The following is a 20054-nucleotide window of genomic DNA, read 5'->3' as shown; positions in this document are numbered from 1 at the left end:
CAGCAAGCTTAGACTACAGAAAACAGATAGGAGTTTTGAAAACACAGGCCCAAATTGCTTTGATATGTGCTAGCAATGGATGAGAAATATGCTGGAAATGCTTTTTAATTCCCTTTCAGAGGTTCAGGGTGAGTGGTATCTAGTTAATATTAGTCCAGGCTCACACTAGCAATGATGCAGGAATGATTAGCAGGTTAAACGAATTTCTGGCAAGGAAAAGCAAAACTGCTGTCTTTTTACACGTGAAGAAATTTGCAAATCGCGGCAAAATTCGCGGATGCGCCGAGCGCTATTTCAGAGGAACCGCAAGGACTATCTCTATCGTTTTGGGGTCCTAGGAAAGCCTAGGATCTCAGCTTCCAAATGAAAGTTATTGCAAGTCTCTAGCCCAAACGGTTGCAGAGATATGACCGATTTACTAGAGGTCGTTTTTGGTTTTTGCAAATTTTAAACGCACACTTTTTCAGCTTTAAAAATGATGGCAGAATAACACAATTGCTAAGCTGCAGTTCTACTTAGGTTAAATAGATTGAATTAGATGAATTTAAACTAAGAGATTGGTTCTACACAGTTCTGCTGGGTACTCACACTATATTCTTGAATTAAATGGGCCTCGCCATGGATCTGGTCAGGGTTTTGGACTGGGCTCGGGTCTCTCTCTGGGCACAGCACTGCTTTCTCTCTGGGTACAGCACTGCTTTCTCCCTCTGGTCTGGTCTCTAGTTCTGGATAGATTGAAGTCTCTAGTTTGGCTCTCTGGAGGTTTGATGGAGGTAAAGTCTGGATCTCTGGATGTTGTATGGTCCGGCAGAGCGCGTTGCAGCAAATGGAATTGAAGGTCCCTATCTGTCCTGTCTGTCTGCTTTTATGTGTTTAGAATGTGGGTGTGTTCTAGCATCACTGACCCTACCTCTCTCTCAGCTTCTAATTGGTCAAACTTCCATTTATCATTTGATTGGGGAATGAACTGTGAGTCAGAGGGATGTCATTTTATGGCTTGCAGATAGGACACTCCTCTGTCAGATTGCACACATTCTATATTTGATAATAAAAGACATATTTCACAGTTACACAGTTGCTTGAAATTACATATACATGGTGTGGCTGAATTTAGCCATGTCTCTGTCCAAATCTGCTGTTTCTAAGAGCTTGCATTCAGAAATGGCACATTATTGACTTTTTAACTGATTTTTCAATTTCTGACATTGACCCAACTTTACATACATGTGTGCAGGGAGTAGGGACATTAACTGATGAAGTTTCAGATTTTTAACATGCATACATTTAGAGTAATATCCACTTTTCCGCTAAAACCCCCCTGAACACGCCACCGGGTCGAAAAACCTCTTAAAATGTGGGCAGAAAAATCACAAGAATTATGGTATCATTTATAAAATTTTCACATGTCCGCTCTATGAATGATCCATCTTTTTAAAGTTATGTTCTGGCTCCAAAGGGGTGTGGTTTACCCTCAGCACAAGATTGAATTTCTGGTTTTTCCAGTTCTGCCAAGCCAGCTTGCTCTCACAGGCAGTGCCCCTCCCCTTTCCTCAGGAGGAAGCCACTTTTTACGACCATTTACGACTCCTGCCAATAAAACCTTTGCCTGAGCCAGGACAGGGCTTTGTTCACTTTCCTGCAGAGCACAGGTAATTCAATTATCAGATAGATGGCATATCCTTAGTGTGAGCAGCAAAAGGGCAGCTAGGCCTGGGAACACAGCTGTGACTCAAGTTTCACTCCTGATGTGGGTAGTTGCCAGGCAAATTGGAATCTCTTTAAGCTGTCATTTCTGTTCCCCAGTTTCTGCATTCAAATAAAACTAAACATTTTCACATATGCAGCTAGAAGGCTGATTCTAAGTTTAAAACTATGACATTTAAACAATTGCAACCTATGTGACACTCAAAAGTAGGTCACTCAGTCAATTTAAACATTTAGATTTTTTTTTTTTTAGTGTCTTTCAGTCCAAATTTACTTAAACTGCTGAAATCCACAGCGCAGCCAGTCTTGTTATAAACCTTCAAGTCACTTCAGAATATAACTTTACATTGGATCCACCTCTCAGTAAGTCTTTCTTTGGCCTGTTTTGGGTTCATTTATTCAGTTTTGCAAAAAGTAAAATCTGGTGTTGTTTTAAAATGCCGGCTTTTGGATAGTGGTGAGTACTGGTACTGCACCCATTTTTGGGATTTAACAAATGAATTCCCCACAATTCTAAGTTGCATTTGGCAATCAGCATTGCCATTCCCAATGCTTTCAGACTACTGTGCGGGTAGTCCAATGGTGGTTTTAGGCAGTGTCCTTCTGTGCCCATAACATCGGCAAAAATGAGTGGCAGCCTATTCTTCATGCATTTCCCTGTGCATTTTCTGGGAAGCTCTGGCCATCATGAGGTTTTCCATGTCAGTACTGCACAGTTTTGAGGTAGGGCTCGGATGCATGGGTAAATACATCCCACAAGCCCCCCTCTTGCGATGGCCATTCTATTTCACGAATGGGACTCGCAAGACCTGGGATGTTTCCTCATCTTCTTCCAATAGATGGCACAGTTCAGCTTCTTTTCCTCCATCCGGTACTGATCGATCGGTTCTCCTCGCCAGTCCTGATGGGAGTATTGGGCGGTCCACTGGGCCCATTGGATCTTCGTTCCCGGTCTCCGTATCATCCTCCTTGGCCCGTCTTCAGGTTTTCTTTCTCCTAGGACGACAAAGGAAGAGCGGCAATACCTACTCATAGACTTTTTCCACCACTGTGGAGATGGTGGGATAGCATATGCATTTCATCATGACGAAACATTACATTCTTATTTTGATAAAAAACAGTATAACTAAGAGACAGTTTCATGCAAATCACAATATTTTAGAGACTAGATGTGGTATGTTTTATGGTTGGAACTGAATTAATCTGAGACAGTACCCGCTAGGATTCCAGAGGATTCCTCCAGTTGTTGCAGAGTGTGCCTGGGATGGCAACATTTCAACTGGTTTATGTGGACCCACTTGTCTTCCCCCTCTGCCGAACCGCCTTTGGGGATGTGGATTTTGTAGGCCACAGGGGAGATCTTGTCGATGATCTCAAAGGGTCCCTTCCATGTAGGCAAAAATTTGCGCTGCTTGGCCTGGTTTCTTTGGAAGTTGTATAGATAGACCCGGTCTCCCACCTGATATTCCTTCCTGGAAGTTTTCAGGTCATAATGGGTCTTCATGCTATCAGCTGATCTTTCTAGATTCCGCTGAGCATAAGCAAAAGCATGTTGGAGGTGTTTCCTTAAATTCTCCACATACTCAGGAGTAGTGGAGGCATTTATCAGTGTCTGCTCTTGGGTCCTGTAGAGCAAATGCTGAGGAAGCACCATCTTGCGTCCAGTCATCAACTCAAATGGTGACATTTTGGTTGCAGATGAAGGGGTAGATCTGATAGCCATTAGGACCAGAGGTAATCGGATATCCCAACTTGGCCCAGAATCTGCCACAAACTTCTTTAATATGCTCACAATTGTCCGGTTATATCTCTCTACTGCCCCAGAGGAAGCTGGTCTATAAGCAATATGCAGCTTTCTCTTGACCCCCAGTATCTCCCACATCTTTGTCATTACTTCACTGGTGAAGTGGCTACCTCTGTCTGACTCAATCCTTTGAGGTAGACCAAAACGGGGAAAGATGTGGTTAATCATCAAGGCAGCTGCAGTTTCTGCCTTGCAATTTGGGGCTGGGAGACATTCCACCCACTTGGTAAACAAGCATGTCACAGTCAACATGTACTTATTCCCCCTAGCCGAGCGAATCACAGGGCCTACAAAGTCGATTTGTAAATCTGACCATGGCAGTGTCATCCCCCTCTTTTGGAGAGGCGCACGGTGCGTGAGGGATGATGGCTGAAATTGTGCACACACAAGACACCCCTTCAAGTATTGGTCGAGGTCCTGCCAGTATGCAACCTCTCTTAAGATTTCCAATGTTGTGTGAAACCCCCTGAGACCGGCAGTGGCCGCATCATGGGCGTGACTTAACATCAGGCTTCGGAATGAGGTAGGAACCACCCACTGATCGTGGCCAGCTTTGGATTTCCTTACCAGCAAACCGTCTTGAATCCGGAACATTTTTGGACATTTCATCAACACTCTTAGGTCCTCTTTCCCAATGTAATCGGTATCCGTCAGGGGAAAGTTCTCAGGGTCCTCAAGGTGCTGGTAAAATTTACCAATTATTGGATCCCCCTTCTGAGCAGTAATCAAATCAGCATCAGGGGTCTCCTTACTCCATTGTGCAATTGAAAGGTCATTGTGAGCATTTGTCTGGGACCTAGTGATGGCAGTGACCTGGATTTCCCCCAACAGGGACTCAATCTCAATTAGATCCCCTTGGATGGCTCCGGTTTTGGCCAGCTGATCGGCTAAGTCATTTCCAGTTTTGTCTGGTCCCTCTACTTTGGAATGACCCTTAATCTTTTTCCAGTAGATGGTCATCCCATTCGATGTGACCAGATCATCAATGTTTTGGATCAACTTCCCATGTTTCAAGGGTTTGTTGTTAGCACATAACATGCCTCTGGTTTTCCAATTAACCAGGTGCTCCACGAACCCGTTCCGTACATAATCCGAATCTGTGATTATGACCAGTTCGCGGAGTTGATGCTGGACAGCAGTGAGGATGGCCTGATGCACAGCCATCAATTCTGCCACCTGACTACTTCGGGGACCAATTTTGTATCCAGCGGAGGGTTCTGGGGACTCATTCACCCATGCATTCCCTACGCCAGCCACCAGTTCTTTTTCCCCGTTGTTGTCAACATGGTAAGAGCATCCATCCACATAGACAGTGGGCATTCCCTCACACTTGTCCTCTTCAAAGACTTTGTGTGGGGAATTAAGGTATGCTTCCGTATTGTCCTTTATTTTTAGACTTTCGTCCTCGAGACAGTTTTCTCTGGCACAATCATGCAAGTCAGCCAGACCTTGCGCGAGGGGACTCTTCTTGTTTTGGCCATATCGGACCTCCACAGGAAAGCCTTGCATTGACAGAATCCAGGAAGTAATTCGGGAATTACTCACATTTCCGGCCCGGATTCTGTCACTTTGGAGATATTGCAGAGGCTGGTGTGGAGTCTCCACTATGATGTGTTCCCCCTGGATAAACGGGCGGTAATTCTTCAATGCCCACACCGTTGGCACTCACAATCGTTGAATTTCTCCTCCACAGAGGATAAAGTTTTGCTCGCATAGGAGATTACTTTATTGACCTGGTCATGCTTTTGGTATAATACTGCCGTCAAGCACGTATTAGAGAACCCTGTCTCCAGGAAGAACTCCTTGTTTCTGACCGGGTAAGCTAGGCAAGGCGCTTGTGAGAGGCTTCTTTTGAGTTGTTTTACTGCCTCGGATTGTTCTGGACCCCATTCCCACTTGACCCCCCCCCTTCAGGAGATGAATCAGGGGTCTGGTGATCTCTGCGTAGCCCTCAATGAACTTTCTGCTGTAATTAGTCAGTCCAAGGAGGCTCCTTAGTTCCCGCAGCGTTGTGGGGTCTTCCAGTTTCTGGAGTGCTTCCACTTTCTTTTCCTGGGGACAGAGGCCCTGAGGAGTAATCTCATGCCCCAAGAAATTAACACGGGTTCTACACCACTGTGCTTTCTGAAAGGAAAGTTTTGCTCCGACGGCCCTCAACTGTGTCAGAACATAACGGATCTCCGCTATGTGTTCCTCCACAGATGAACTTTTGATGAGGACATCATCTACATAAGCCAGGTTACCCCTCGCACCCAGGTCGGGCATGGCCTTATGTAGGAAAATGTTGAATTCATTGCCGGAGTTGAGGTATCCGAAGGGAGTCCGGGTCCATGTGTACTGCTGGCCCCCAAAGGTAAAAGCCAGCTTGTATTGGTCCTCCCTACTGACAGGCACGGTCCAGTATCCATTGGTCAGGTCTATTGCAGTGAATACCTGTGACCCCTGAATCTGGGCCAGACCTTGGTCAATGTAGGGCAGAGGACATCGGGAAGTATGGACCCGTTTGTTGAGCTCCCTGAGGTCGGCGCAGAGTCTCCACTGGCCGTTTGGCTTCAATATTCCCAGCACCGGATTATTGAAGGTGCTGTGGACTGGACGGATTATTCCCCGGGACTCAAGGTTCTTAATTATTTCTGTAAGGGACTCCATTGATGCGAGAGGCAAGCGATATTGCTTCACAAACACAGGAGTCATGCCAGGGTCCGTGGGGATTGTTGTTGTGTGGATGTCAGTGCGACCACAGTCATATGAGTCTACCGCAAAGAGATCTTGGAAATCCAAGAAAACTTGTTTCAACTTTTGCTTTTGTTCCAGAGTCACACAGGCATCAGCTAGGTTGACTCTCTCTTCCACCATCTGCCTGAAGCCTGGAAAGACTTCTGGTTTGGCTATTTCAGCGGCCTCTTCCAGCTGGGTGGAGAAGTCCCTGGTCAGAGTGCTGATTTGGACTGGAGGCTTCAGGTGGGAAAGGCAGCCCTCATGGACCTGGAAAATCACCTCATCCCTCCTGAAGTCACAAGTCACATCTTCCTTACCATAGGGGCAGGAAGTGTACACCAGGAAGTTCCCCCCATGCCGGGTAAAGATCCTGTCTGGTGTTGTATTGTCATCACTGTCACTGTCAACACAGTCCTTGGGGATTGGTCCTAACAGTTCATTTACAAGATCAATGGAGAAATGTCGGTCATCAACCGCCATTCCAATAATGGTGCCTGCGGCTAGAGTAATACTCTTTAAGTCGCTGTTATCCACCTCTATTAGAATGGTGTCATGTCCTATGTTGACTAATGGAGTTGGGTTTACCCCCAACCCTTTCTGTTGGAAAGAAGCATTTAGATGTATGTAAGCATCAGGGTTTTTCAACTCTTGTCCCCTTTTAACTTTCACTTCCAGGGAGAATTGTCGGGTCCTTTCTGGGATGGTGACTTCCTCTTTAACCTGAATTTCAACTGCATAAGGTAGCAATTGAGCTGACCTAAATGCTTTTTCTGGATCATCAAAGCCCATGGGATTATCCGCTAATCGGGACCAAGCTTTGAAGTTTATTAGGTCCAAACTAATGGCAAAGCGATTGAGAATGTCACTGCCTAAGTAAAAGGCGGCAGTGACGTCTCGCACGACCCAACAATTATGGACTATGCTCTTGTTGCCAATGGAGATTTTGAGCATACACCTGCTTGGCAGGAGATGTTTTGAATTGGGTGCTTCCAGGTCCATTTCCCATTTGTCTATCAGTTTGAAGGTGGGAATGGCTGGATCTTTTGGAAGTTGGCGAAACATGGCTTCGCTGATGAAGCTCTTACCGTTGTTCACACACACTCGAGCGAGAACAGAGTCCTTCCCATCATTTAACTGAACAGGGATGAACAACTGCTCTCCAATTTGCTGAATATCAGCCAGGCTTTGAGCTGATTTCACATCTTTCTGGACTATAGGAGTGGGAGTTTCAGATTGTGGATTGGTATAGAATTTCAAAGTGTTTCCTTCCAGCGTGGAATACCACTTTAGACTGGAAGGAAGGTTGATTTTCAGAAATAGAGAGGACCCCCCATCACCAGTCTGTTGTCCTACTGCTATGACTGTCACGTCTGGAATTTGGTTGTTCTGGAAGTGAAATTCTACTTGGTCAGATTTTTGTTCAACCATGTGGCAGGTGCCGTTTAAACTAACATGGTTGACACTCTGTTTTAATTTTATCGGTCGGCTAGTCTGGGTCCAGAGGACCTTGTTTACGCAATCTATTAGGGGTGACAACCTTCTCAGGAGGTCATTCCCTAGTAAACAAGGGGTGCCCTCTGGGGTCACAACTATTACCGGGTGTTTCAACTTGTCGCCCAATTTTAATGTCCAAATCTGCCGTCCCCTCGACGGGAATTTCCTTCCCGTCAAAGTTCTGTAGTTGTCCAGGAAGAGAGGTGAGAGGAATTTGGTAATTCTCTCCTCTTCCTGCATTCAGTTCGTCAAAGGCCCTTCTGGACAGAAGGGTAGCTTGAGATCCCGTGTCCACCAGTGCCGAGATTGTACCCTGCCCCTGTACTTGTACCGGGGCATAATATCTTCCCTCCTTCTCCTCAAGGGGGCACAGATAATGTACATTTTTGGACAACTGGTGGGCTAACTTTCTGGTTTTGGACATCGCGAGAGAAGAATTTTGGGCAGAATTCTGTGGAGAGCCTTGGGAATCTGAAAGAAAAAGTTGGCAACTGGAGATCAGAGCCATTGTGGGTTCCCCTGGTTCCAGTTCTGGGCCGCCCCCCCCTTTTTGGAGGCAGTCACCAGGATGGGTTTGAACCAGGGGGTTTTCTTGTTGTTTGTTCTGGGATGAGATAGTGGGCGGCGGTAGCTCAGTCTCCACATCTCCCCAGTCTGGATTTGCATCCCTAGGGACCCATTTTTCTTTGGGAGGAGTTCCCCCCTCTCTGAAGGAGAAGATCCTTTTCCCAGGATCCTCTGAGGATCCCTCTCCCTCAAATTGGAAGATCTGTACCTCCTCCTCAAACTGAGTCTGTTTGGGTCTTTTGTTTCTCCTACCCCCCCTCTGCTCCTTAGGAGGCAGACTTTCAGGGGCAAGAGATTTTGTTTCCGGTTCCTGGGTTTCCAGGGGCTGTTTACAAGTGAGGAAGGAAGCTTCCTCCAAGGCTTTACACCCCCCTTCCCTTTGTGCCTCCTCCCTGGGAACCGGTGAGTTATCGGGGTGCTGCCCCGTCATTGTTCTGGAGCACCCGGTCCAGAGTTGGGTGCGTTCTGCGCCGGCATGCCCATCTGAGGGTTCTGCTGAGCCCTCAGTATGTGACCCAGGTCCCGCGCCATGTTTTGAACCTGGCGCTCTAACTGGGAAACCCGCTCAGGCTGATACGGGGCCCTGTTTTCTCCCCTGGGCTGATCCCGGGAAGGGTAGCTGTCCCTCCTCTGGTAATACCCCGGGTTGGGAAGATTTGGGTACCCCTCCACCCTTGGCCTCCCCTCTCCCGGATTCAGTGGTCTGGGCTCAGGGAATTGGGGAAAGAAGGATGGATGATTTTGGGGTTGGAAGTCGGGTGGATATCTGGGGAAAAAGTTCTGCCCAGGGTTTGGTAAATTTCTGCCCTCCTGTGGGAAGTTTGGAGGGAAGTTCCCTGGGTTAGGTGCTTGGCTGGATCCCCCCCTTGGGCTGGAGGAGTCCACACATAACCCAGGATGGGTCTGTTTCCCTTATAACGGGGACTTACATAATCAGGAGAGCGAGGGACCCCATTTGTGGGGCTGCCTCCCTGGCTCCCTGTCTGTGACTGGCCCGAGGACCTTCTGGGCCTAGCATTATTAGGTGCAGGTAGGTTTTTAGGCCCCCCCATCTCCAAATCCAAAATGGGGGTGACCTTTACCTCTGCCACCTTGGCAGCAGCAGGGGTGGTGTTGGCTTTGGGGTTTTTCTGGGCATTACTTTTGCTATCTACCGGTTTCTGCACCTCATAGATCCGGGTAGCCTGTTCAATGACCCAGTCTAAAGATCTTTTCTCGTGAAAATCCCTCACGAGCTGGGTCATGATATATTTGGGCAAGGCATGGAAAAACGTATTTATAAATTCCCTGCTATCCGTGCGCACCCTTCTTGTGGTCTGTGCAAAAGCACGCTTTAACTCCTGCACAAATTCTTGTGGGGCCTGATCCTCCCCACATTGCAAATTGTAGGCTGCCTTGCGAGCCTCTTGAGGATTTCTGTGAACAGAAAAATGTTTCAGGATGGCCGCCTTATATGTGGACCATCTTAAATGATTTTGGTCCTCCAGCCCCGCAAAGAAACTGGAGTATTCCGGGGAGAATGTCCACTTTACATATTGAATACAGCTTTGGCTGTCCTTCAAATGGAAAGTCTCCATCATTTGTTCAAACAACTCTAAGTGCTCCCAAACAGAATACTTAGCGTTCTTATGGTAAGGCGTGATGACGCTCCTGATCGCCTTAATCTGCTTTAAGGGGTCCTTAAGCAAGGCCCTTTTTGCCTTATTGGCCTTTTTGGTTCGGGTAACCCTTGTCCATTCTTCCTCGGACTCAGAGGCACTGCTCCCAGAGGTTCCCGTCTGTTCTTCCAGGTTTTCCCGGATTCTGCGAGCCTGGGAATGGCTGGCAGAATGTGGGGACCTGGTCTCCTGTGTCCTGCGCAGTTCAGAGGAGTCTTCAGATTCCTCCTTGCTGCCAGGATTTGATGGGTACCCCCTCCACTGACCTAACTGGGCAGAGGTTTTCAGGATGCCCTTAATGGGCCTACTCTCCTGGGGTTCCCCATTGAACTGTACTGTACTTGGGTGCCCATACCCGGATGCCCACCCCTCCATTCCTGAGTGGTACTGGCCTATGAGCCCCATACTCTTAGCTGGATAGTAATCTGCCATCCCTGCGGCCCTGTGCTCATGTGCGCCAGGGGACATGGGGGGTGGTAGAGTCCAGGGACTGGGGGAGATGAAGGCCCCTGGGGTTAGGGCTCCTGCGGTTATGGTCAGGAGTCTCTCTTTCCCAGCGGACCTCATCTCTATCCACCCCTGCTCCCTGTTGCAATGCAAGAGCCTGCATTTGTGCTTTCAGTTCCTCTGTTAAGGCCTTACTCGACTCTATCAGTTTCTCCTGCATCGCTACCTGTTACTGGAGCCTCTCATTGTGCTGGCAGAGAGCCTCATTTTCCCTCTGTACTTCCTGGTTGGTCCTGGAGAACTGGGCCAGTCTTTGCTGCAGGAGGGTTACCTCCTGAGCTGTGTCCCTATTGGCCTGCTCCTTTCTTGCTAGAGCATCCTCCACCCTCCTGGTGTGCTCTAGCAAGTTCTGGTGTTCTTTTTGGAGGTCACCCAGTCCCTGGTGGGCCAGGTGATTTTCTTCCATTTTTCTTTTTAAATGGCAGACTTCCTGGCCTAAGGTATCCCTTTCCTGACTAAGAGCCTGCATCTGTGCCGCCAGGTCGTCCCTTTGCCTTTGGAAGGCACCAGCATTCTGGCGCTCCTGATCAAACTCTGCCTGGGTATCCAGGTCTTTCAGAATTAGTTTGTTGCTCTCTGCCTTCACTCTATCTAGGTGGCCTTGCAGGGTGACTACCTGCTCAGCACATACCCTGTTGAAGTCCAGTTGTTGCTCCAGCTTTTTCTGGTTTTGCAGTAGGGAGTCCAACCCTTCTTGGTATTCCTTCTGCAAGGCCAGAAATCTGGTATCCTGTTCTACCTTTTCCTGTTGCAGCACATCCATATCCTTCTTTATTTTAATGATGTGCTGCCTACTATCATCTTCTGACTCCTGGCTCCTCTGCAGCCTCTGCTCAGAAGAGTCCAGATCAGATTGGGCCTTCTGTAATGCCATCTGTTGCCTATTTGCCAGATTTTGGCTTTCAGCACATCTATCCTGCATGTCTCCCATATATAGGTACAGGTATGCTGCTATCCTGGCAATCTTATTGTGTTCAACTTTGGCTTTAGGAGCCATATATAGTTCACTCAGGGCCACATGTAAGGGACCCTGATCTCTATATATATCTGACCCTGTTTCAGTGACCTGTTGTGTGATGGCCTGCAACCACACATCCTGGCCCTGTTCGGTCCATTCGCCTCTCACAAATAGCTTATGCAAGAGGTGCTCTCTGGCTATTTTCATGTCTACTAAGGTCGTCATTCTAGAGATTGGTCTCTGTCCTGACTTACAGAAGTTTGTATTTTATTTTTGCAGAACAGAACTTTTCTTGGAGTGTCCCTTTTGAGGAATGCTTCACAGCGTAATGCAGCGTGGTGATCCGACCGGATGTATGTATCCCGTCAGTTAGCACACTGTATTAAGCTGCACAGTTGTATTCTAACCCAGACGTCCGGCACGAGCCCCCAATTTGTAAGAGGATTCAATTCAGCACTACAGCTAAGTTAACGCCTAGTCTAGAATACTGAATGAAAACCCTTATTGATATATCTTTAGGTCCAGTTCATGCGTTCTGGATGACTACCCCTATATAACACCCCTCTCTTGGAATCCCCCTGACCCCACTGAGCCAAGAAGTAGTTCTGTTTTGCAAGTTTAAAAGGTTTATTTGATAATTTAAAATATATATTATATCACGCTTTATAATAAATTAATAATTGAACAGCACACTTAATCTGATATGATGAAGATTAACAACGGAGAATCTGGCACTAACACACTTCTCTATAATCAATAAGGAGTTGACATGAAATGGATAAGGTAGCACAGTGGTAAATAGGTACAGAAGTATAATGTGGTGGAGAATGCTTTACAGGGTTCAAGGAAATGCAAGGTTGAATGAATGAAATGCAGTATAGAAATACTCAATATGATTTCAACAAAACAATGTAATCACTTTTCTCTGGCAATCCCCTCCCCCCCTTGATGCAAGGCAAGGAAATGGAAGGAAACACACAGTTCTCAGAAATGCAATCAAATGTGATTCAGTTCAACCCAGCAAGCTTAGACTACAGAAAACAGATAGGAGTTTTGAAAACACAGGCCCAAATTGCTTTGATATGTGCTAGCAATAGATGAGAAATATGCTGGAAATGCTTTTTAATTCCCTTTCAGAGGTTCAGGGTGAGTGGTATCTAGTTAATATTAGTCCAGGCTCACACTAGCAATGATGCAGGAATGATTAGCAGGTTAAACGAATTTCTGGCAAGGAAAAGCAAAACTGCTGTCTTTTTACACGTGAAGAAATTTGCAAATCGCGGCAAAATTCGCGGATGCGCCGAGCGCTATTTCAGAGGAACCGCAAGGACTATCTCTATCGTTTTGGGGTCCTAGGAAAGCCTAGGATCTCAGCTTCCAAATGAAAGTTATTGCAAGTCTCTAGCCCAAACGGTTGCGGAGATATGACCGATTTACTAGAGGTCGTTTTTGGTTTTTGCAAATTTTAAACGCACACTTTTTCAGCTTTAAAAATGATGGCAGAATAACACAATTGCTAAGCTGCAGTTCTACTTAGGTTAAATAGATTGAATTAGATGAATTTAAACTAAGAGATTGGTTCTACACAGTTCTGCTGGGTACTCACACTATATTCTTGAATTAAATGGGCCTCGCCATGGATCTGGTCAGGGTTTTGGACTGGGCTCGGGTCTCTCTCTGGGCACAGCACTGCTTTCTCTCTGGGTACAGCACTGCTTTCTCCCTCTGGTCTGGTCTCTAGTTCTGGATAGATTGAAGTCTCTAGTTTGGCTCTCTGGAGGTTTGATGGAGGTAAAGTCTGGATCTCTGGATGTTGTATGGTCCGGCAGAGCGCGTTGCAGCAAATGGAATTGAAGGTCCCTATCTGTCCTGTCTGTCTGCTTTTATGTGTTTAGAATGTGGGTGTGTTCTAGCATCACTGACCCTACCTCTCTCTCAGCTTCTAATTGGTCAAACTTCCATTTATCATTTGATTGGGGAATGAACTGTGAGTCAGAGGGATGTCATTTTATGGCTTGCAGATAGGACACTCCTCTGTCAGATTGCACACATTCTATATTTGATAATAAAAGACATATTTCACAGTTACACAGTTGCTTGAAATTACATATACATGGTGTGGCTGAATTTAGCCATGTCTCTGTCCAAATCTGCTGTTTCTAAGAGCTTGCATTCAGAAATGGCACATTATTGACTTTTTAACTGATTTTTCAATTTCTGACATTGACCCAACTTTACATACATGTGTGCAGGGAGTAGGGACATTAACTGATGAAGTTTCAGATTTTTAACATGCATACATTTAGAGTAATATCCACTTTTCCGCTAAAACCCCCCTGAACACGCCACCGGGTCGAAAAACCTCTTAAAATGTGGGCAGAAAAATCACAAGAATTATGGTATCATTTATAAAATTTTCACATGTCCGCTCTATGAATGATCCATCTTTTTAAAGTTATGTTCTGGCTCCAAAGGGGTGTGGTTTACCCTCAGCACAAGATTGAATTTCTGGTTTTTCCAGTTCTGCCAAGCCAGCTTGCTCTCACAGGCAGTGCCCCTCCCCTTTCCTCAGGAGGAAGCCACTTTTTACGACCATTTACGACTCCTGCCAATAAAACCTTTGCCTGAGCCAGGACAGGGCTTTGTTCACTTTCCTGCAGAGCACAGGTAATTCAATTATCAGATAGATGGCATATCCTTAGTGTGAGCAGCAAAAGGGCAGCTAGGCCTGGGAACACAGCTGTGACTCAAGTTTCACTCCTGATGTGGGTAGTTGCCAGGCAAATTGGAATCTCTTTAAGCTGTCATTTCTGTTCCCCAGTTTCTGCATTCAAATAAAACTAAACATTTTCACATATGCAGCTAGAAGGCTGATTCTAAGTTTAAAACTATGACATTTAAACAATTGCAACCTATGTGACACTCAAAAGTAGGTCACTCAGTCAATTTAAACATTTAGATTTTTTTTTTTTTTAGTGTCTTTCAGTCCAAATTTACTTAAACTGCTGAAATCCACAGCGCAGCCAGTCTTGTTATAAACCTTCAAGTCACTTCAGAATATAACTTTACATTGGATCCACCTCTCAGTAAGTCTTTCTTTGGCCTGTTTTGGGTTCATTTATTCAGTTTTGCAAAAAGTAAAATCTGGTGTTGTTTTAAAATGCCGGCTTTTGGATAGTGGTGAGTACTGGTACTGCACCCATTTTTGGGATTTAACAAATGAATTCCCCACAATTCTAAGTTGCATTTGGCAATCAGCATTGCCATTCCCAATGCTTTCAGACTACTGTGCGGGTAGTCCAATGGTGGTTTTAGGCAGTGTCCTTCTGTGCCCATAACATCGGCAAAAATGAGTGGCAGCCTATTCTTCATGCATTTCCCTGTGCATTTTCTGGGAAGCTCTGGCCATCATGAGGTTTTCCATGTCAGTACTGCACAGTTTTGAGGTAGGGCTCGGATGCATGGGTAAATACATCCCACAATGTCCCCGTGGATACCAGGGGACCGTTACACCTGGTGAGGCGGTAAGAGTTGCTTAATGTTGAGTTTATGTAATGCTTAATGTTGAGCCTTGCCACCTCCTGTGGTTGTGCATGTGTATACTGCTATGTATTCTTATATTCATGAGCATGTGAATCCATGCTAGAACCCATGCTGGAGAAGGAACAGGTTACTTACCTGTAACTGTTCTCCAGCATGGGTCTGGCATGGATTCACATGCGACCCCTCCTTCCTACCCCTCTGCCGCTCTTCACTTGGTCATACTGCCACTTTACGTGCTACCAAATCTGAGTATGGCTGCCAGGGGAGGGGCTTAGGGAGAGGGCAGTCATTGACTGGGGGCAGTATGACCCAGAGACCAGTGATTGGTTACTACTGAGAAAGACAGATCAGAAACGAAACTGATACCGATTTTGTCTTTACCGAGGATTCGCAGCCTGACGACAGGGAATATTCATGAGCATGTGAATCCATGCCAGTCCCATGCTGGAGAACAACAGTTACAGGTAAGTAACTTGTTCCTTACTAAGTAACCCCTTCAGTACTCTATGTAAGATGTGTGCTAGGTCTACAAAGAGAAAAAGGTAAGTAAAGTCAATTTCACTTTACTACTCTTGGAAACAGTAGTTAATCCAAGAGAAGGTATTTAAACCTTAAGAGAAATCCAAAGGACTCCTCTGTGGCACTGCACTGAAGGTGCTGTGTGTTACAATACAAAGAGATGATGCCTATGGAGTTTGTCAGACTCCAAAACCAAAAGAAACTGTTCAAATCAAAGAAATACATGAGCGAGTGCGAAAAAGGTCTCACTCCAGGATCAAAATGAAAAGTCCTAAAGTCCAGCAAAAGAGCTGGGGGTCTCTAAGGTAGAAGGGAATTGGCACAGAAATGAGAATTCTCCCCAACAAAGCTTGATGCACCCTACTGGACCGTTGGTTTGCCTGGTGCAGCCCTGCTGCAGTGCTGAAGCTCCAATCTTCGTATCAACGACTTCCTTTGGGTTGGTGGGACCAACTGACCCCAATATGAACTCCACTGGAACCCCTCACCCTGCCTTGCTGCTGCTGGAACCGAGTGCCAGGGGTCAGAGCACCAGGAACGAGTTAATCTATTTAACCCGGACCTGAGCTCCAGGAAGATACCGAGGACTCTCCCGGAGCAGGACGACCTAAGACACCTCAACAGTGTGCTGGACCCCAGAAGCAAGGGTAGCCCACATGGTGTACAAGAACTGCGGTGGTGCTATTTGCTGGTAGCTGAAACCGCAAATTGCCACTGATCTGAAGTAAACCCATTGCCGGTGCTGACCTTCGAACTGCAGTGCAGGAGTCCTACAGACGTCCACCCGCTTGTTCCCAGGACTGCAACCAGAACAGAAGCCAGCTGGACCCTTTTCTTCAGACCTAAATTACTGTCTAACTAGGGTTACTAGCCTCTTGTTGCCTATAGCTAGCTTGCTCTCATATGGAGACTTGCATTAGATGCCTTTGTCAGAGTTGCTTGCATCTTTGCTTTTAACAGGCCTCCCAGCTTGTGGTCCAACAGTGATTCTTTTCTACTAACTCTCCATTCTCCATTTAACATTGTGCAAGACTTTTGTGCTATCTACAAGAAGTGCCTCCGCTCCCCTAGACTTTGCTCAATTGACATTGGCTGTCCTGGCTCTCTGCAGACTCTTCTGACCCTTTGATTTTGTGTTGATCAGTCCCTCATAGGTGGTACATAAGTTACTTGTATTGCTGCGAAAGGGTTAACCTATAATTCATTGGGGAATTGTAAAGTATTCACCTGTTCAGGGAACTTGTTAAGCTCGGTTTCCTTCCATAACCTTTGCATTTTTCCGCAACCTCTGTATTGCCTTAAGTGTTAAAAGTGATATATTAATGTCCATAGCGTCCTAGTAATTGAAGTAATCTCAGGGTTTAGGAAGTGTGTGTGACATCCCAAAAGGGTATATACTTAACTGAAACTGAAGGAGTGTATTTTATTGTTTCATAGTGCCCTTTCAGAAAAGAATGCTTATTTTAAAACTGCCTGTTAAATTAATAAATATTTTAATAGGAATCCTTGAGTAGAAGTGTTATTTAAATACTTGTCTCTGTGCATCTCTACGTTGCACCCCTCCAGCTCGCGCTGACCCCTTTTGCGATAGTTATGGCTGCTCAATCACTCTACCAACTTGTGTAGTACAGACCTATACCAAAGGTTGGGTTACCTACTGCCAAGAGTACAAGGCTGATGTAGTCTCCCACAGGGTTACTACATACCATCTTGCCTAACTCAGGACAGCAGCAGACATTGGTCACCAGGCCTCCTTCAGTCAGTTATCGGGTTTCTTTGCGGGTCGCGCAGCTGGATAGGATAATTGGCTCCTTCATGTTTCTCCAGGATCTTTGAAGACTGGGTGCAGGGATCCTCTTCTTATCCTAAAATCCAGGTAAGAACTGCTGCCCTCAGTAGTCAATGACATGACTAGCATACCACTCAGATGCACCGAAACCAGTTTGTGGATTGGGACAAGCCAGTCCCAGCCCACATCCTGCCAGCCCTCCAATAGCCCGCCAAAAGCTTCTTCTTTACGGCTACTGGAAGTTCTTATAAGGATTTTCTGGCCTCACAGGCCAGGAAGAAGGCTAAAGAACAAGATGGCAAAAGGACAAGCGAAAATTCTCATGGCATGGCCATGTTTGACCAATAGCCACAGTTGGTAGCCAAACGTAGTAAACGCAGTAAGGCTAACACGAAAAATCCCCATAAGTGGTAAAACGTCACTGCTGCCACCAGCTTACCCTTTTAGCATACCTAGAGTAACCAAAAACCCTCCGAGTGTTAGTCTAGGGAAAAACAAAAATGCACCCCATTGTACTGCAGTGTAAGCTGCATTGTACAATGATAGTTACCACAAATGATACAAAGTAACCAAAAAGTAGTAACACAGTACCACGACTAAGGGAAACCAGGCTTCCCAGTACTGACAGCATGAATGACCTGTCAGTTTCCCCATGTCAAATGAGCGAACGCCAGTGTAGTGAAGCTTAAGGATTCACTGCAATTCTAAAAGGTATAGGTCAGATACAAAAATTAAAGCAAAAGTTTGGGAGTTCCATAAAGATGGAGGAATGATGCAGATAAATCTTTCCTAACAGTACAATTGGCATTTACAATGAGGAAGGTTTAAATAAATAAGCAGGCAAGTATTTTTGAGAGTCTTTGATTACAGATGTACATCAATTTTCTTTTTTTTTTTTTGCCAATATGGATCTTTGAAACATATTTTATCTCTTAGGTAATCAGTCCGGAGAAGTATGACATTAAATGTGATGTGCCCGAAGCAGCAATTCTCCTGAGTTCGTGTGTGGAACCCAAAATGCAAGTTACAATCACGCTGACTTCACCTGTCATTAGGGAAGAGAACATGAAGGATGGAGGTTGGAAAAATACTAACACAATATCAACTGTTTTGTCTGTTTATATGGATATTTTTTGCTATTGAGTCCTGAAAGTCAACATGCTGGCACACACACAATACCTTTCATAGGCAATTGTATTTGATGCAAACACCTTTTTTCGGCCAATTTATTTGGTTCGAAAGTAAGTAACACTTTTGTTTTATTTCCTAGGAACAGGGCACATTTTCCTTCCTACTTTACATGTGAGATTATTTAGAAAACCAAAGAGGGGATTTAAGCAAATGGCTATGTAACAGACGGATTTGACAAATGAATAGAGAAAACTGCTTGCAAGGAGGTGTTAACAATTTGGTTTTCTAGATAATTCCACATGGGAAAACCGTAGTACTCCTTTTTATGCTTTAATTTGGAAATATATTTTTAATTCTTCTGGTTGTCAAAGGTTGCCCTTCTATCTTGCGTGCTATTCTTGGAGTGACCCCTTCAGAGTTTAGTTTATTATATTGGGTAATCTGCACAGTCAGTGCAAAATGAATGGAACATAGTTATCTAAAGTAGAAGTGAATCATTAAGTTAGTTTCCTCTTCAGAGTAAAACCAATCTGGTGCCAGCAGTGTTACTCTAGGGTCTGTTCTGCTGTCTATAAATTCCAAGTCTTTCAGTCAAAGGCCGCATGATAAATGTCTATGGTATATCACTTCTATGGGTCAGAGAAAATTTACTTTGTTTCCAGACATTCCAGGTTTTCATTGCTAAACACGGATTTTAATCTAATACAGGTTATTTAAAGGAACAGGTTGAGACTAAAATATAGCCATCTTTCATAGCACTATGCAGTTAAGCCATTGTTACATCTTTAGTGAGGTTCATTTTTCACATTTCCATTCAAATGTAAAGAGTGAAACCTTTTACTTCTAGTGTGGATGAATTGGCTTTCATGATGATGTTGCTTCCAGGGAGTCTGGAAACGTTCCTACCGTATATTGCATTCTACACTTGGACAAGAGAGTTGCCTTGTTAGTGTGGGCCATGGTCTCTCAACAGGATTGTGAACTTTCGGTGGAAAAGGTGCACCTCAACTTGTTTAAGTGTGGCTTGATTTCTGAAACGTTGCAATAAGTAGGCATTACCAAATTTTGATGACAATAACGGAAGCTATAATTTTTAGCACATGTACACCTGTAGCGTTAAGTTGAAAAAAAAAAAATTACAAAGTCTAACTGAACCTTGCACTCTCCAAATGGAAACAACTTTATTTTTCTCTGACCCATAACGAAGCTGGAGTCCTTAATTTGAGAATTTCCCTTAGGGGCACTTAGAGGATAAACATGTTTGCTCCAATACATCACCCAACTGTAAAATGGCATGCAGGAAATATACCTGCACAATCTGGGTCATTGCAAGGCATTCTGTTGAACATTTAACTGCAAATTGACACCAAACTCCACCTTCAGCTTCATTATATGATTGCTTGTTACTTTCCTCACAATATAATGGTATGTGTGTCTTTCTCTTGCTGCAGTTCCTAATGCTGTGTGTCCTAATATGATTTAAGGGTCTACAGCTGCCTTTAGGGAATTGTTTTTATTTTTTTGTTATTTTAGGACATTAGGAAGGCTTTGCTGAAACAGTTTGTGCGTTGAAAAAGCCTATATTTTCTGCACGTTGTGGATCTTGGTTGTAATATATCCATTTTTAAAAAATGCATCCAAGTTCCAAAGCTAAATTGTAAA

The 20054-nt window shown here is 45.1% G+C and overlaps 1 protein-coding gene across 3 annotated transcripts in view; it reads left to right on the top strand.

Moving 5' to 3' along the window:
* The window catches only part of ZFR (zinc finger RNA binding protein), a 1119848-nt gene that overhangs the window by 976891 nt on the left and 122903 nt on the right, over positions 1-20054 (top strand). For all 3 annotated transcript variants that reach the window (XM_069627081.1, XM_069627082.1, XM_069627083.1), the window contains one exon: positions 18198-18339. In XM_069627081.1, coding sequence (XP_069483182.1) covers positions 18198-18339 — 142 coding nt within the window. The remainder of the gene's footprint in view (positions 1-18197; positions 18340-20054) is intronic.

Source organism: Ambystoma mexicanum, chromosome 6p (genome assembly GCF_040938575.1).
Source record: "Ambystoma mexicanum isolate Mex_15411 chromosome 6p, UKY_AmexF1_1, whole genome shotgun sequence".
NCBI classification, from domain to species: domain Eukaryota; kingdom Metazoa; phylum Chordata; class Amphibia; order Caudata; family Ambystomatidae; genus Ambystoma; species Ambystoma mexicanum.
This window is presented reverse-complemented; position numbering and strand designations above follow the sequence as displayed.